Below are 17,597 nucleotides of genomic sequence, written 5' to 3'. Positions count from 1 at the left end.
ATAAGACAGCTAAGAGCCCCAGAATTTTACATAAAATCTCCTAATTTTAAATGTTAATCGTTTTTTAAACTTTTTAAAAACTGAAGCCATCAAAGAATAATAAAATGTTAATTGTGGAATCTAGGTGATGGGTGTATAAGTGTGCACTAAAAAACATTCCTGATAATTTGAAAAATTTTATAATAAGATTGAATAAAAGTGAGCTTCCCAAAATGAGATGTCTGCAGCCATATTTGGCCTTTGAGATACTGGTTTGAAAATCATTTTAAGAGTCTGTCTAATTCTTTATCATGATGAAGAACCTTCCAAAGTCTTCTCTGAGTTGAATGAATTATGCCCATAAAAACTATTTTAAGATTCCCAAATAGGAAATGATAGATGATTAGTTATTCCTTGATGCTGAGCTTTAAAATTTCTCCAAGAACTAAGAGTCTTTCTATCACACAAATTAGGAGAATCTGGTCTGTCCAAGGGTAAGAAGTTCATGTGCTCTTGCCTAGAATTCACTGTCATTGTGCTTTGTTACAGAATATGATAGTGACACTTCCTGTCATTATAAAGTAGAGCTCAGCTATGAGAATTTCATCACCTCTGGCCCAGACCCCCATCCGCCCCCCATTGCAGATGACGAAAGTGATGACGATGATGACGATGACATCCCACAGGTAAGAGCCCCACTTAAGAGCGTTTGCTTAGCTCCCTGGTGACCAGGACAAGCCACGAGGAATATTTTGATCTGAGCGTGCAAGTGCAAGGCTAGAGTTGTTACGCTTTCGGTTATGTCATTGTGTTGGAACAGTGGCTCTGGGGTATTCATTTTTCTAAACCACATATCAGTAGCCATATCTGTTTGGTTCTATTGCCCAGTAGCGATCCGGATGTTAGAGAAATAAAGTACTTTGATAGTAATTCAGCAGTAAAGTTGTGGATCATGTGAAGTGTTTATATGGCTTTAGAGGGAAAGGAAGAGCTTGCCCTAGGCCATCTGTTGCCTCCCCTGACTTCTGAGGGTGTAGTTAGTTTGGTGGTGTCCACGGTGTGTTTCTGTCACTGGCATTTGAGGGGGGTGAAGACCTCAGGGTGAGAGCTGTAAGTCAGGGAAGGACTGATTCTTGTACAAGGCGTTCCTTCCCTGTTCACGTTTGCCTTCTCCTTCCAGGAGGACCACTACGCTCTGCTGGTGAAAGCATGGGAGACCAAGGTTTTTCCTACTATCCGAAGACGCTTCCGCAATGAAGCAGAGCGGAAATCGGGCCTGGACCAGATAAAGGGTGCTTTACAACTAGGTCTGGTGCTTTATGTTTTCCTAGGGAACTCACTTCATGACTCGAAGAGATGTGTTTAGATGAAACTCAGGATGTAAATCAGAAAAGAGGGGCTCATCTAAAGTTGGGCCAGACTTAACAATGTCTTCTACCTGGGCCTTTACTGAACTCTATGGTCTTTTGCTTTCTTTGCTAGGCTTTTCTTTGCTTGTCAGTTTGACTCAGTATTTTGGGTTGATGGGCTGCTAGAATGAAGCTGGCATGGTTATACTAGGAAGCTGGATGGCCTGATGGTTAATAGCTTGGGCTCTGAAGTCACACCTGTGCTGTTTACCAGCTTGGTGACCTTGGGAGAGTTACTTAACCTTTCTAGACTTCCCTGACCTTTCAAATGGAATCAATAATGGTAACCACCTCATATGTATTTGAAAAATTAACAAGTTAATACAGATAAATCTTTTAAGAACAGCGTCTGTCATATGGTCAGCATTCAGTTAATGTAGTTCTAAATGTCACAGTAACAATGATGATGGTGAGATTTTTCTCCCACTGGGCACATAGAATAGTGCAAAGTTTGACTGCAGACAGTGGATTGTTAGGGAGTCTTAAGTGTAGATAGCTGATTTCTGTTTTCAGGCTTCTCCTCATCTGTGAAACACCTGCTTTGGGAGATGCAGAGATGCCTTTTCCCAAGAGGCACAGCTGCCCTTCCAGTGGAGCATCAGTTGGGTTTTCATTGTGGCAGTCAGAGGTGGTGTAAGGAGATAGTATTTGCTCTTTCTCCTCTTAACTTTTGTCCTGACTGAGACTAGGAACAAGTAAGGAGAAGAACCACCAAAAGACCTTTATTTCTTGACCAACTGATATACCGAATCCCTGATTCCAGCGATAGCTGAGTAATTCCTTTTTCTCAGATTGGTGTCAGGACTAATCTGTGTGTGTGTGTGTGTCTGTGTGTGTGTGCATGTGTATATATATGTTTTTTTTTCTTTTATGCTTTCTGTCCCCAAAGCTAAGACCTATGACAGTGGAATGATCGTGTTTATACTTAACTTGTGGGAATAGCCACACATCCTATGACATGTTGTAATTGCTCTCTGCTCTTATCAGAGCCCTCTTTTAGCTGCCGACCCAAACCAGGACAGATAATTAATATTCTTTTTTCGTCTGTCCTAAGGGTTTCAGGCAGCGGGAGCAACATTAGGAAGATCCTCGGGTGGGAGTCAAGTTGTATGGTTGAGGGAATGGCAGCGAGGCTAAGCCAGTGTCTCTGAAGAGGAGAGGGTGATGGGGGGAGAAGCAGGAAAGAGATGAGAGGAAGCAGGGAGAAGTGGCAGCCTCGGCAAGGACTTTGGATTTTATTCTGTGTAAAATGGGGAGCCTTTGGGAGGTTTTAAACAAAGGAACAACGTGATCTGCTGTAGTAGATCCTACAGATAGAAAATTCGTTCGTCTCCATTCACTCTCAACGTCTGAAAGAAAATGCCCTTTCAGACTGCAGAATAGACCTCACCTTGTTTTCAGATGACTTTCCTTAATCAGTGTGATGCCTTGAAGCACCAGAGCAGGTCAGTGGCTTTCAGAGTTAGGAGGCTTTGTTTCAGTTGTATTTATTCAGTCAGCGGTTCATCCACTTACTTATTCACACATGCAACACGTGCCTCCCAGGGTCAAGCCATTTGCTAGGGATTAAGGACTATTCTGCGAGCGAGACACAGATGCTTCCTTCTCCCAGAGCTCACATCCTAGTGGGAAATAGGTAATGAAATGACGCACTACGTTGTGGGAAGGGCTGTGCGGTTGATCAGGAGACCACCGTGGGTATAACTGGGGTGCCCAGTCTAGCTTGGCCCCTCTCACAACATAGTATTGAAGCCGAGACCTGGGCCTAATTCAGCAAAAGCAGTGCTGTGTTTAGAAACAGGAGGCACTAGCTGTTGAGGGAGACTAGTGCTTCTTGCTGCTCCAGGAGAGTAGGAAAGGGAGAAAGAGTCTTTACAGTATAAGGGTGGAAAGCTCTTGTATATGATCATGGGTTACTGTGCCTTTATTTTCACATAAGTTCTGCTTAACTCAGAATGTCTCTTTCTTTTACCATTTGGTCCCAGAGCCATCCTGAATGTCTGTGGCCAAGTGTGCCTTCTCCTTCTCTGCTCCCAGTTTGCAGGAGGGAAAATGTGGACAGCACAGCAGGAAATTTGATTATCCAAAGGTGGCTGCCAGACCAGAGCCAGACCGATGACTCCTGGCCTCCTGAGTCACCCAGAAATACCTCTGGCCTCTGACACAGTTGCCAAGGCGTCTTCTCGGGACCCATCCATGTGGCCATGGCAGATCATCTGAACTATGTTAATTTAAACATAAAATATTTACCTTTCAAACACAGTCTCCTTCAATATAACCAGGGCAAAGGCTGAAACGAGAACAGGGAGATGGCTCTAGTGCTCAAAGGATGACCTCTGTGAGGGTGGGTCAGCCTCCTGTTGTCAGGACCCCAAGAAGGGCAATGAAACCATCTCGGTGCTGTGCGCGCTTTAATTTCACATTCTCCCCATAGTTCCAGATTCCTGCTTAGTAGACAGCAGAGTATTTTTTTCTCCTATCCCAATTCCTCTGGAAAATGTTGTAAAAGACTATTTTTCCATAATCTTCTAATATCAGGCCACAGTTCGTTTTTTTTCAATCTTTTGAAAACTTTTTATTATGTGAAATTTTTTTTGATTGCTCAATATTTTTATTAAATTATTTTTTTAACATCTTTATTGGAGTATAACTGCTTTACAATGGTGTGTTAGTTTCTGCTGTATAACAAACTGAATCAGCTGTACATATATCCCCATATCTCCTCCCTCTTGCATCTCCCTCCCACCCTCCCTATCCCACCCCTCTAGGTGGTCACAAAGCACCAAGCTGATCTCCCTGCGCTATGTGGCTGCTTCCCACTAGCTATCTATTTTACATTTGGTAGTATATGTATGTCCATGCCACTCTTTCACTTCGTCCCAGCTTACCTTTCCCCATCCCTGTGTCCTCAAGTCCATTCTCTACGTCTGCGTCTTTATTTCTGTCCTGCCGCTAGCTTCTTCAGAACCTTTTTTTTTTAGATTCCATATATATATGTGTTAGCATATGGTATATGTTTTTCTCTTTCTGACTTACTTCACTCTATGATGGACTCTAGGTCCATCCAGCTCACTACAAATAACTCAATTTCGTTTCTTTTTATGGCTGAGTAATATTCCATTGTATATATGTGCCACATTTTCTTTATCCATTCATCTGTCAGTGGACACTTAGGTTGCTTCCATGTCCTGGCTGTTGTAAATAGAGCTGCAATGAACAATTGTGGTACATGACTCTTTTTGAATTATGGTTTTCTCAGGGTATATGCCCAGTAGTGGGATTACTGGGTCGTATGGTAGTTCTATTTTTACTTTTTTAAGGAACCTCCATACTGTCCTCCATAGTGGCTGTATCAATTTACATTCCCACCAACAGCACAAGAGGGTTCCCTTTTCTCCACATCCTCTCCAGCATTTATTGTTTATAGATTTTTTGATGATGGTCATTCTGACTGGTGTAAGGTGATACCTCATTGTAGTTTTGATTTGCATTTCTCTAATGATTAGTGATGTTGAGCATCCTTTCATGTGTTTGTTGGCAATCTATATATCTTCTTTGGAGAAATGTCTATTTAGGTCTTCTGCCCATTTTTGGATTGGGTTGTTTGATTTTTTTGATATGGAGCTGCATGAGCTGCTTGTAAATTTTGGAGATTAATCCTTTGTCAGTTGCTTCATTTGCAAATATTTTCTCCCATTCTGAGGGTTGTCTTTTAGTCTTGTTTATGGTTTCCTTTGCTGTGCAAAAGCTTTGAAGTTTCATTAGGTCCCATTTGTTTATTCTTGTTTTTATTTCCATTTCTCTAGGAGGTGTGTCAAAAAGGATCTTGCTGTGATTTATGTCATAGAGTGTTCTGCCTATGTTTTCCTCTAAGAGTTTGATGGTGTCTGGCCTTACATTAATGTTTTTAATCCATTTTGAGTTTATCGTTGTATACAGTGTTAGGGAGTGTTCTAATTTCATTCTTTTACATGTAGCTGTCCAATTTTGTCAGCACCACTTATTGAAGAAGCTGTCTTTTCTCCATTGTATATTCTTGCCTCCTTTTTCAAAAATAAGGTGACCATATGTGTGTGGGTTTATCTCTGGGCTTTCTATCCTGTTCCATTGATCTATATTTCTGTTTTTGTGCCTGTACCATACTGTCTTGATTACTGTAGCTTTGTAGTATAGTCTGAAGTGAGGGAGTCTGATTCCTCCAGCTCTGTTTTTCTTTCTCAAGATTGCTTTTGCTGTTCGGAGTCTTTTGTGTTTCCATACAAATTGTGGAATTTTTTGTTCTAGTTCTGTGAAAAATGCCATTGGTAGTTTGATAGGGATTGCATTGAATCTGTAGATTGCTTTGGGTAGTATAGTCATTTTCACAATCTTGATTCTTCCAATCCACGAATATGGTATATCTCTCCATCTGTTTGTATCATCTTTAATTTCTTTCATCAGTGTCTTATAGTTTTCTGCATACAGGTCTTCTGTCTCCTTAGGTAGGTTTATTCCTAGGTATTTTATTCTTTTTGTTGCAATGGTAAATGTGAATGTTTCCTTAATTTCTCTTTCAGATTTTTCATCATTAGTGTATAGGAATGCAAGAGATTTCTGTGCCTTAATTTTGTATCCTGCTACTTTACTAAATTCATTGATTAGTTCTAGTAGTTTTCTGGTGGCATCTTTAGGATTTTCTATGTATAGTATGATGTCATCTGCAAACAGTGACACCTTTACTTCTTTTCCAATTTGGATTCCTTTTATTTCCTTTTCTTCTCTGATTGCTGTGGCTAAAACTTTCAAAACTATGTTGAATAATAGTCATGAGAGTGGACAACCTTGTCTTATTCCTGATCTTAGAGGAAATGGTTTCAGTTTTTCACCATTGAGAACAATGTTGGCTGTGGGTTTGTCATATATGGCCTTTATTATGTTGAGGTAAGTTCCCTCTATGCCTACTTTCTGGTGGGTTTTTATCATAAATGGGTGTTGAATTTTGTCGAAAGCTTTTTCTGCATCTATTGAGATGATCATATGGTTTTTCTTCTTCAGTTTGTTAATATGGTTTATCACATTGATTGGTTTGCGTATATTGAAGAATCTTTGCATTCCTGGGATAAACCCCACTTGATCATGGTGTATGATCCTTTTAGTGTACTGTTGGATTCTGTTTGCTAGTATTTTGTTGAGGATTTTTGCATCTATGTTCATCAGTGATATTGTCCTGGAGTTTTCTTTCTTTGTGACACCTTTGTCTGGTTTTGGTATCAGGGTGATGGTGGCCCCGTAGAATGAGTTTGGGAATGTTCCTCCCTCTACTATATTTTGGAAGAGTTTGAGAAGGATAGGTATTAGCTCTTCTCTAAATGTTTGATAGAATTTGCCTGTGAAGCCATCTGGTCCTGGGCTTTTGTTTGTTGGAAGATTTTTTTTTTTTTTTTTGCAGTATGCAGACCTCTCACTGTTGTGGCCTCTCCCGTTGCGGAGCACAGGCTCCGGATGTGCAGGCTCAGTGGCCATGGCTCACGGGCCTAGCCGCTCTGCAGCATGTGGGATCTTCCCGGACCGGGGCACGAACCCGTGTCCCCTGCATCGGCAGGCAGACTCTCAACCACTGCGCCACCAGGGAAGCCCTGTTGGAAGATTTTTAATCACAGTTTCAATTTCATTGCTCATGATTGGTCTGTTTATATTTTCTATTTAAAATATACACAAAAGTAGAAGAAATTATGTAATGAATCTGCATTACCCATCACCCGACTTCAGGCAATTTTCACCGTATTGCCAAATTCATTTTACTGCACCTCATACTCTCTACCTTTGCTGATTATTTTTTACAACTTTATTTAGATACCATTTGTATCCTATAAAATTCATTCATTTTAAATGTGGAGTTCAATGAGTTATAGTAAATTAACAAGTCATGCATCATCACAGTACAGTTTCTGAGCATTTTCATCAGCCCGGCAAGCTTCTCCAGTGTCAGTCTGATGTCAATACCTGCCCTGACTCCCAGTCCCAGTACTTTTTCTGGATAATTCATATAAATTGTCCTATGATATGTAGTCTTTTGTGTCTGTCTCCTTTTACTTAACATATATTTCACTAATGCTGTATTATGTACCAATATTCTGTTCCTATCTATTATTGTTATTATTACTTGGCCGAACTGCGCAGCTTATGGGATCTTAGTTCCCTAACCAGGGATCAAACGGAGGCCCCAGCAGTGAAAGTGCTGAGTCCTAACCCTTGGACAGCCAGGGAACTCCCTGTTCCTATCTATTATGTTGTGGCTTTTTTTTTTTTTTTTTTGGCGGTACGCAGGCCTCTCACTGCTGTGGCCTCTCCCGCTGCGGAGCACAGGCTCCAGACACGCAGGCTCAGCGGCCACGGCTCACGGGCCCAGCCGCTCCGCGGCATGTGGGATCTTCCCGGACTGGGGAACGAACCCGTGTCCACTGCATCGGCAGGCAGACTCTCAACCACTGCGCCACCAGGGAAGCCCCTCCTATCTATTATGAAGTAGTGTTGCTTCGTATGCATGAATCACATTTTGCCGTCAGGCCACATTTCTTGTTATTCTCTCTGACACTTCTTTCTCTACACATCCTCCTCTAAGGGCAGCCCCCTTCTTAACTGTGCTCAGAAAATTGCTATGCCTTTTCATTACAGCAAGGCCAGCAAAGAAAGGAGCGGTAGATGAGTGTGATAGAGATAAGCCTTGTTTAAAAGCGAATGCTGTCAACAGGTGTTTTTTACCCACAGCTTCTCAAGCGGTGTGTGTGGGGCAGCAGTGGCAGTCACCCCTCTTTCCCCCCACAGTGCTGTTTTCTTCAGGGCCTTGGACATTTATTTACTTGGTTTATTAATTAATTGTGGCTGTTGCTATTGAATATAATGATGTCTTCTCCCTCCAAGTAGGAAGGACAGAGCAAATTCCAGTACTGGATAGAAGAAGTTGATGAAGCTCTCTGTCTCTGTTAAATAAACAACATGTGTTCGTTGTAACAATAATCAAACACAGTACAAAAATACATAAACTAAGAAAAAAACACTACCCTCACTTTCTTCTTCCTCTCCATTTGTCCTATAGTTTGTTCTCTTGACTTAACTGAAATGAAATGACTACATAATAACGTACCATCGTTTTTAACCATTCTCTATTGATGAATACTTTCATTATTTCCTTTTTTTGTTGCTTTTATATTTCCCAGCAATGCTGCAGGGACTGTTCTTATACCTTTACACACTTGTGCTTTTATTTCTGTGGGAGAGATTTGAGAGATGCCTAGAAGTAGGGCATTGAGTATTTTAAACTTGACTGACACTGCATAATTACCATTCCCAAAAGGCTACATACTCCCACAAATTCCCCTTATCTCTTCATTTTAAGTATGGGTCAGTGTCACGATTGGACTGAAGATTGTGTGCTCTTCGGAGAATTACCAGTTCTGTTATATTTTTTAGGCATGGTGGATATCGCCCGGCAGACGGTTGAATTCCTCTACGAGGAGAATGGTGGCATCCCAAGAGACCTTTATCTTCCCACCATTGAAGACATTAAGGATGAAGCGAACAAGTTCACAATTGATAAAGTTCGAAAAGGTTTTGCTTCCCCCGCTTCCTTCACCTATTAAACTTCCTCTGAAACGAGAAGTTGCGTTTTCCCAAGCATGAGTTTGAGCCAGTCAGCAGCTGGCTCTTCTAGGGTGACTCTCCTTACTCTGGGTGATGTGAGCTCTTCCAGGCTCTCCCATGTGCGGCCCTAGGCTTCCTGGTGGGGCACAAGTAGAAGCTGTCTGGCCTCTGGGGGCCTCTTCCACATTCCCAGAACCACTCACACAAGCAGGGTGAGATAGGGCACTTGAGAGAGAAGTGGGGCGTGGGTGGAGGATTGCAGATAGGCCTCTCGGGCTTAGTCCTGGCTGCCCAGCTAATAAACCATGAATATGTGGTTGTACTGTGCTTTTTGGAATTTTATACAATGTATTTATTCATTTGATTAAAAATCTATTGCATATCTTGAGGAAATGAAAATACAGAAAAGCACAAAAAGGAAATAAAACAACTCATTATTAGACCTTCACAAACATCATGGGCAGGGGCAGGCATATATATTTACTTTTCTTTTTTAATTCCTCTTTTTTTGAGAGAGAGAATTCACATACCATAAAATTCACCCTTTTAAAGTATACATTTCAGCAGTTTTTGTATATTCACAAAGTTGTGCAACCACCAAACCATTGCCTCTAATTCCAGAACATTTTCATCCCCCAAAAGGAATTCTGTACCCTCCCCACTCCCCATTCCTCCTTCCTACTAGCCCCTGGCAACCATTGATCTACTTTCTGCCTCTATAGATTTGCTTAGTCTGGACGTTTCGTAAAAATGGACTCATGCAGCGTGCAGCCTTTTGTGTCTGGCCTCCTTCACATGGCATAATTTTTCAAGATTCATCCCTGTTGTAGCTCATGTTGTTACTTCCTTTTTATGGCAAAAATAATATTCCATTGTATGGATAGTACCCCATTTTGTTTATCCATTCGTCAATTGATGGACACTTGGGTTCCTTCTACCTTTTGACTATTATGAATCATGCTGCTATGAACATTTGTGTACAGGTTTTTGTGTGGACATGTTTTCATTCCTCCTGGGTATATATGTGGGAGTGAAATTGCTGGGTCATATGGTAACTTTATGTCTAACTTTTTGAGGAACTGCCAGATGGTTTTCCAAAGTGATTGCCCCATTTTACATTCCCATCAGCACATATGAGGGTTCCAATTTCTCTACATCCTGGCCAACACTCACTATTGCCTGTTTTTTGATTATAGCCATCCTAATGGATGTGAAGTGGTATCTCATTGTGCCTTTGACTTGCATTTCTCTAATTAATGATGTTGAACATCTTTTCATGCATATCTTTTCTCTTTAGAAAAATGTTTATTCACATTTTCTGCCCATTTTTTAATTGGCTTGTCTTTTTATTGTTGAATTGCCTGAGTTCTTACAACACTTTGTTTTATTATCTTCCGGACTGAGCCGTGTTCCTTTTGGGTTATGGCTAAACTGAGGGTATTGGTAAATGCCGTAGAGTTATTTTAGACCCTAAAATATAGGGTCCCAAAATAATAATGGTACTTGCTGCTGAAAAAACTTTTCCCTCTACCCTCCTCAGGTCTCACAGTAGTAACCCGCTCTCCAGACAGCAATAACGTAGCCAGCAGTACTGTTGGAACTGCCCTGCCAAAATTTGCCATCCGAGGGATGCTGAAAACCTTTGGGCTTCACGGAGTTGTCTTAGATGTTGATTCAGTGAGTGAACAGCCTTTTATATACACTGAGACTTTCATGCCCAGACTCCAAATACCTTAAAAAGTGATTATACAGATAGATTATTCTTCAAATTAGGGATAAAGAAACCAGGCTGAGTGCTGTCATGCCAGATGACTTGCCTGAGATTTTCTCATGGGCCCAGATCAGCGCTGATTGTGGAACGTAAGCTCTTAACTCTCAGTACTGTCAGCGCCTTCAGACCATGCTGCTGCTGCCGTTTTTTTCCATCAACCATGTTCAGGCTGCCCCTACCTTATATCTACCAAGTTCCAAGGGAAAATTCTCCTGTTGGCCTTGATGAATGGATCATCTGTCATTGTCATGATTGTTATACAGACTCAAAGAAATAGTTTTGTGATTTTGATCATGTCATCTCACTGGTTCTCGCAGCCTCAGTTTCCCTGTCTGTAAAATGAGTGTATTAAACTAGATCAGTTGTTTTCTTCTCAGCTTTGCAGAGCCCTCTCATGGGGCTCAGCAAGGTTTAAGGTGGGGTGGGGTGGCAGGGGGGAAATAATAGAAGAGAGTAAGGGCCAAGCCGAAGCTTTCTTTTGAAAACGGAGGCCTTGATGGCTGTTTGAAGGCTGTGACTACATAATCCTTAGGTTACATGCACATGCTTGCATTTCTGTTTCCCATGCAGGAAAAACTGATGAAATAATACACAGATCAAGCCTAAGAGTCTCAGATATAGAAGTATCTATCACCACATAGATAAGCTTTGGTATCTGTCTGTCTACGGATACAGATAATGTTAGGTATCACTAATGCTTCGAAATTGAAAATTTTACATCTTCAACTGACTCCATTTTACCAGAGTATAATTTAAATCATTACATTTTTAAGAGAGGCTGTTGGCTAGTGATTTACTAAGGTGAACTTTCAAGTAGAAAATTCCATTAGTAATACTGTTAATCTCCCACTGCCTTCTGAGACAAGCTCTGATTCTGGTTATCAGAAAGTACATAACTGACAGTATTTTTCAGCAATGGAAACGTGTGAAAGGAAAATTAGAAAAATAGACATTTTGTTAAAGTAATAATTCTGTTATGTCTCAAGTGGTTTGATTCCCTTTGTTTCAATAGTAGTCCCTAAATAAAGATTACATTGTTATTTGAATCCAGAATACGTATTCATGAGCTTACATTTTTATTTTCCTAGCAATAAAATAGAGCGATCAGACAGATTCCCTGCTTTTACAAAATTATTAACATAAAAACAATGAACATAAATTTTACCTGGCAACAATGCATGTTGAACTGTTACTTGAAATATACCACTCTTCTCTTTAAATTTCTAACTCATGATTACATTGAAGTTCTTTAATTTATTGTACCAATTAAAATTTTCCAGCTGGTATGAAAAAACTAAATACACTATCCAGATATCTTTGAACTTTTAGCCTCAATCAGTGACATGAAACTAGTATTTACTGCTATAAAAGTTTGGTCTTATATGTATACATATGTATTTTAAAACTTGGGGAAAAAAATCAGTGCTCAAAAAACAAATAAATAAAAAGAAATAAATAAAAAAATAAATAAAAAACCAAATAGACATTTCCTTTTTCTATTGTAGGTAAATGAATTGGTGCAGGTAGAAACGTACCTCCGAAGCGAAGGTGTGCTGGTCCGATACTGGTATCCTATTGATATGTTGGAAAGGCCCCCAGCAGGCTACCGAAGGACTGCCACCAATGGGCTGGTCACCCTGGACAATACCAACCTTCAAATTCACAGGTAAGGGAATGCCCTGGCAGTCCAGTGGTTAGGACTCCGAGTTCTCGCTGCCGAGGGCCTGGGTTCAGTCCCTGGTTGGGGAACTAAAATCCCACAGGCCACGTGGCATGGCCAGAAATTTTCAATAAATAAATAAAAAATAAATTCACAGGTAAAATTGAGCCCTTCTTTCTAGCAGGTCACAGAAATCCACTTACTCTGTTTTATCACATGTGCCATTCATTGTTGACAAAGAAGGCTTTTCTTTCAAAGCTAAGAGAGAGACAGAGGCAGCTAGTAAAGATAACAGCGAATTGCAAGAGTTAGGAAGAACAGTTGCAGCATCCGGTATCACCTGGCCTATGCCATGGATACTCTGCTGTAAGTTGGGGGTGTTGAGGGGTGTCTGGAGATTTGAAGAACGTGGAAAAGTTCTAAAGTGTAAACCGAGTCAAGACACAGCTAAGAGGAGTCCAGGCACTGTGTGAGCAGCCAGCTCATTTCTGTTAAACTAACAAGGTATTCCTTGAGTGCTCCTTTGTGCCCAGCACTTGGTGGGGGTCTGAGGAGACCTGTGCCTGCCGTCTGTGGGTTAAATCCTAAAGATCTGGCAAAATTCCCTCACATGCACCTGCAAATTCCTTCTTTCAGTCATAAAAATTCTTGCAACAATTCAGAAGAAAATATAATGATAAATGGAGCTCTCTGATAAAACTTCCCATAAACTATTTTTCATACTGTTCATCCAATAGCATTGTAACTTCTCATTATATTGTCAATTTTGAAGCAACTTGAGTGTATTTCCAGCTTAGACCTCTCCCTGGAACACCAGATGGACGTATCCAACTGCCTCCTTGCCATCTCCACTCAGATGTTTCACCGCCCCATTTGGGTGGTCTTAAGTTCAACTTGACAATCAAATTCACAAGACCCAAACAGGTGATACTTGGCACTAGCTTCACCTAGAAAGATCCAGGATGGGAAGCGTGGCGTGCCACAGGGAAGTGTCGTGCATACATTTCAGCAGGAGTCATAGTCATCCACACAGAAGTTCAAAGGCTATTCTTTGACCCCGCCCACCCACCCAGTGACAACCCAGGTGTGAGGGATAGACTTAACGTCGCTGTGTTCACGTGATGGCTGAGAGCCCCACGTCCCAAATAGAAGCCGGTATCTTTTGTAACAACTCCACAGGCATAGCTTCTAGGGATTTCTGCAAGAGGCAGGCCCAGTTAGTAAGAGTCACCATTTTCTGGAAAGCCCGAAACTGTAGCTTCCCACCAAGAGCACTCTTTTTTCAGTCCTCCCAGTGCAGCTTGCCAGTTGGGGGTGGTTTTGACCATAAGCAACATGCCTGGTAATATTGCTGATATTCGGGAGTTCCCTGGTGGCCTAGTGGTTAGGATTCCCGGCTTTCACTGCCATGGCCCAGGTTCAGTCCCTGGTCAGGGAATTGAGATCCCGTAAGCCGCACAGTGCGGCCAAAAAATATACACACACACACACACACACACACACACACACACACACACATATGGCTAATAGTACTTTTGTCAGGTTTTTAGAACTGAGCTGAAAACAAGTTAACCGAAGTCAGCACTTACATGGACAAGGCTAATCTAATAGGTGCCTAAAATGTCGCATGTGAGGTGGAATTCAGGCCTTCTTCTCCACCGGTCTTTCCACGTCTGTGAGGGGTGCCCAAGTCACCCTTTGTCCTCACTGCCTCACGTAACCAATAGGCAGGTCCCATTGACTCTTCCTCCAAAGTACATCCCAGGCTGCTTCTCTCCATCTCCGCCTCCACCACACTGGTCTAGGCTTCAGCTCTCCCTTCTCTCCACAGCAGCCGAGTGATCTTTTAGAAACACAGATCAGATCATTCATCTCTCTCCTCTAATTCAAACGTTCCCATGGCGTTCCACTTCCCATGGAGTAGAATTCAAACCCTTAACCTGGCTCGCCAAACCCTCCCCGAGCCTCAGAGTCTATCTGCTTCTCCCAGTGTACTCTCCTTCCGCAGTTTCTCTCACACACCAAGCTTGTTTCCTCCTCAGTGTCTCTGTATATGCTGTTCCCTCTGCCTGCAATGCTTTGCCCAGAACTTTGCATGGCTGTCTCATTCTTTTTTATTTTAAATTATATTTTATTTATTTTTTATATAGTAGGTTCTTATTAGTCATCCATTTTATACACGTCAGTGTATGCATCTCAATCCCAATCACCCAATTCATCACGCCACCACCACCACCTCCCAACTGCTTTCCCCGCTTGGTGTCCATACGTTTGTTCTCTACATCTTTGTCTCAATTTCTGCCCTGCAAACTGGTTCATCTGTACCATTTTTCTAGGTTCCACATATATGCGTTAATATGCGATATTTGTTTTTCTCTTTCTGACTTACTGCACTCTTTTTGACAGTCTCTAGATTCATCCACGTCTCTACAAATGACCCAATTTCGTTCCTTTTTATGGCTGAATAATATTCCATTGTATATATGTACCACAACTGCTTTATCCATTCATCTGTCGGTGGGTATTTAGGTTGCTTCCATGACCTGGCTATTGTAAATAGTGCGGCAGTGAACATTGGGGTGCATGTGTCTTTTTGAATGATGGTTTTCTCTGGGTATATGCCCAGTAGTGGGATTGCTAGGTCATATGGTAATTCTATTTTTAGTTTTTTAAGGAACCTCCATACTGTTCTCCATAGTGGCCGTATCAATTTACATTCCCACCAACAGTGCAAGAGGGTTCCATTTTCTCCACACCCTCTCCAGCATTTGTTGTTTGTAGATTTTCTGATGATGCCCATTCTAACTGGTGTGAGGTGATACCTCATTGTAGTTTTGATTTGCATTTCTCTAATAATTAGTGATGTTGAGCAGCTTTTCATGTGCTTCTTGTCCATTTGTATGTCCTCTTTGGAGAAATGTCTATTTAGGTCTTCTGCCCATTTTTTGATTGGGTTGTTTGTTTTTTTAATATTGAGCTGCATGAGCTGTTTATATATTTTGGAGATTAATCCTTTGTCAGTTGCTTCATTTGCAAATATTTTGTCCCATTCTGAGGGTTGTCTTTTCATCTTGTTTGTGGTTTCCTTTGCTTTGCAAAAGCTTTTAAGTTTCATTAGATCCCATTTATTTTTGTTTTTATTTCCATTACTCTAGGAAGTGGGCCAAAAAAGATCTTGCTGTGATTTATGTCAACGAGTGTTTTTCCTGTGTTTTCCTCTAAGAGTTTTATGTGTCCGGTCTTACATTTAGGTGTCTAATCCATTTTGAGTTTATTTTTGTGTATGGTGTTAGGGAGTGTTCTAATTTCATTCTTTTACATGTAGCTGTCCAGTTTTCCCAGCACCACTTATGGAAGAGACTGTCTTTTCTCCATTGTATATCCTTGCCTCCCTTGTCATAGATTAGTTGACCATAGGTGTGTGGGTTTATCTCTGGGCTTTCTATCCTGTTCCAGTGATCCATATTTCTGTTTATGTGTCAGTACCATATTGTCTTGATTACTGTAGCTTTGTAGTATAGTCTGAAGTCAGGGAGTCTGATTCCTCCAGCTCCTTTTTTTTTCCCTCAAGACTGTAGGTGTCTTTGCCAATAGCTTTGGCTATTCAGGGTCTTTTGTGTCTCCATACAAACTTTAAGATTTTGTGTTCTAGTTCTGTGAAAAATGCCATTGGTAGTTTGATAGGGATTGCATTGAATCTGTAGATTGCTTTGGGTAGCATAGTCATTTTCACAGTGTTGATTCTTCCAATCCAAGAACATGGTATATCTCTCCATCCGTTGGTATCATCTTTAATTTCGTTCAACAGTGTCTTATAGTTTTCTGCATACAGGTCTTTTGTCTCCCTAGGTAGGTTTATTCCTAGGTATTTTATTCTTTTTGTTGCAGTGGTAAATGTGAGTGTTTCCTTAATTTCTCTTTCAGATTTTTCATCATTAGTGTATAGGAATGCATGAGATTTCTGTGCATTAATTTTATATCCTGCAACTTTATCAGATTCATTGATTAGCTCTAGTAGTTTTCTGGTGGCATCTTTAGGATTCTGTATGTATAGTATGATGTCATCTGCAAACAGTGACAGTTTTACTTCTTCTTTTCCAATTTGGATTCCTTTTATTTCTTTTTCTTCTCTGATTGCTGTGGCTAGGACTTCCAAAACTATGTTGAATAATAGTGGCGAGAGTGGACATCCTTGTCTCGTTCCTGATCTTAGAGGAAATGGTTTCAGTTTTTCACCATTGAGAATGATGTTTGCTGTGGGTTTGTCATATATGGACTTTATTATGTTGAGGTAGGTTCCCTCTATGCCCACTTTCTGGAGAGTTTTTGTCATAAATGGGTGTTGAATTTTGTCAAAAGCTTTTTCTGCATCTATTGAGATGATCATATGGTTTTTCTCCTTCAATTTGTTAATATGGTGTATCACATTGATTAATTTGCATATATTGAAGAATCCTTGTTTCCCTGGGATAAATCCCACTTGATCATGGTGCATGATCCTTTTAATGTGTTGTTGCATTCTGTTTGCTAGTATTTTGTTGAGGATTTTTGCATCTATATTCATCAGTGATATTGGTCTGTAATTTTCATTTTTTTGTATTATCTTTGTCTGGTTTTGGTATCAGGGTGATGGTGGCCTCATAGAATGAGTTTGGGAGTGTTCCTTCCTCTGCAATTTTTTGGAAGAGTTTGAGAAGGATGGGTGTTATCTCTTCTCTAAATGTTTGATAGAATTCACCTGTGAAGCCATCTGGTCCTGGACTTCTGTTTGTTGGAAGATTTTTAATCACAGTTTCAATTTCATTATTTGTGATTGGTCTGTTTATATTTTCTATTTTTTCCTGGTTCAGTCTTGGAAGGTTATACCTTTCTAAGAATTTGTCCATGTCTTCCAGGTTGTCCATTTTATTGCCATAGAGTTGCTTGTAGTAGTCTCTTAGGATGCTTTGTATTTCTCCAGTGTCTGTTGTAACTTCTCCTTTTTCATTTCTAATTTTATTGATTTCAGTCCTCTCCCTCTTTTTACTTGATGAGTCTGGCTAATGGTTTATCAATTTTGTTTATGTTCTCAAAGAACCAGCTTTTAGTTTTATTGATCTTTGCTATTGTTTTCTTTGTTTCTATTTCATTTATTTCTGCTCTGATCTTTATGATTTCT

At 40.6% G+C, this 17,597-nt stretch overlaps 1 protein-coding gene across 9 annotated transcripts in view; it reads left to right on the top strand.

The window, feature by feature from the left end:
• HECTD4 (HECT domain E3 ubiquitin protein ligase 4) overlaps nucleotides 1-17,597 on the top strand; it is a 190,727-nt gene that overhangs the window by 137,608 nt on the left and 35,522 nt on the right. For all 9 annotated transcript variants that reach the window (XM_027124619.1, XM_027124618.1, XM_027124622.1 and 6 more), the window contains 5 exons: nucleotides 529-665; nucleotides 1,160-1,286; nucleotides 8,838-8,975; nucleotides 10,549-10,685; nucleotides 12,285-12,445. In XM_027124619.1, coding sequence (XP_026980420.1) covers nucleotides 529-665; nucleotides 1,160-1,286; nucleotides 8,838-8,975; nucleotides 10,549-10,685; nucleotides 12,285-12,445 — 700 coding nt within the window. The remainder of the gene's footprint in view (nucleotides 1-528; nucleotides 666-1,159; nucleotides 1,287-8,837; nucleotides 8,976-10,548; nucleotides 10,686-12,284; nucleotides 12,446-17,597) is intronic.

Source organism: Aethalodelphis obliquidens, unplaced genomic scaffold (assembly GCF_003676395.1).
Source record: "Aethalodelphis obliquidens isolate GAN/ISIS:26980383/991018 unplaced genomic scaffold, ASM367639v1 scaffold28, whole genome shotgun sequence".
Taxonomy (NCBI): Eukaryota; Metazoa; Chordata; class Mammalia; order Artiodactyla; family Delphinidae; genus Aethalodelphis; species Aethalodelphis obliquidens.
Note: the sequence above shows the minus strand (reverse complement) of the source record. Positions and strands in the feature narration are given on the sequence as shown.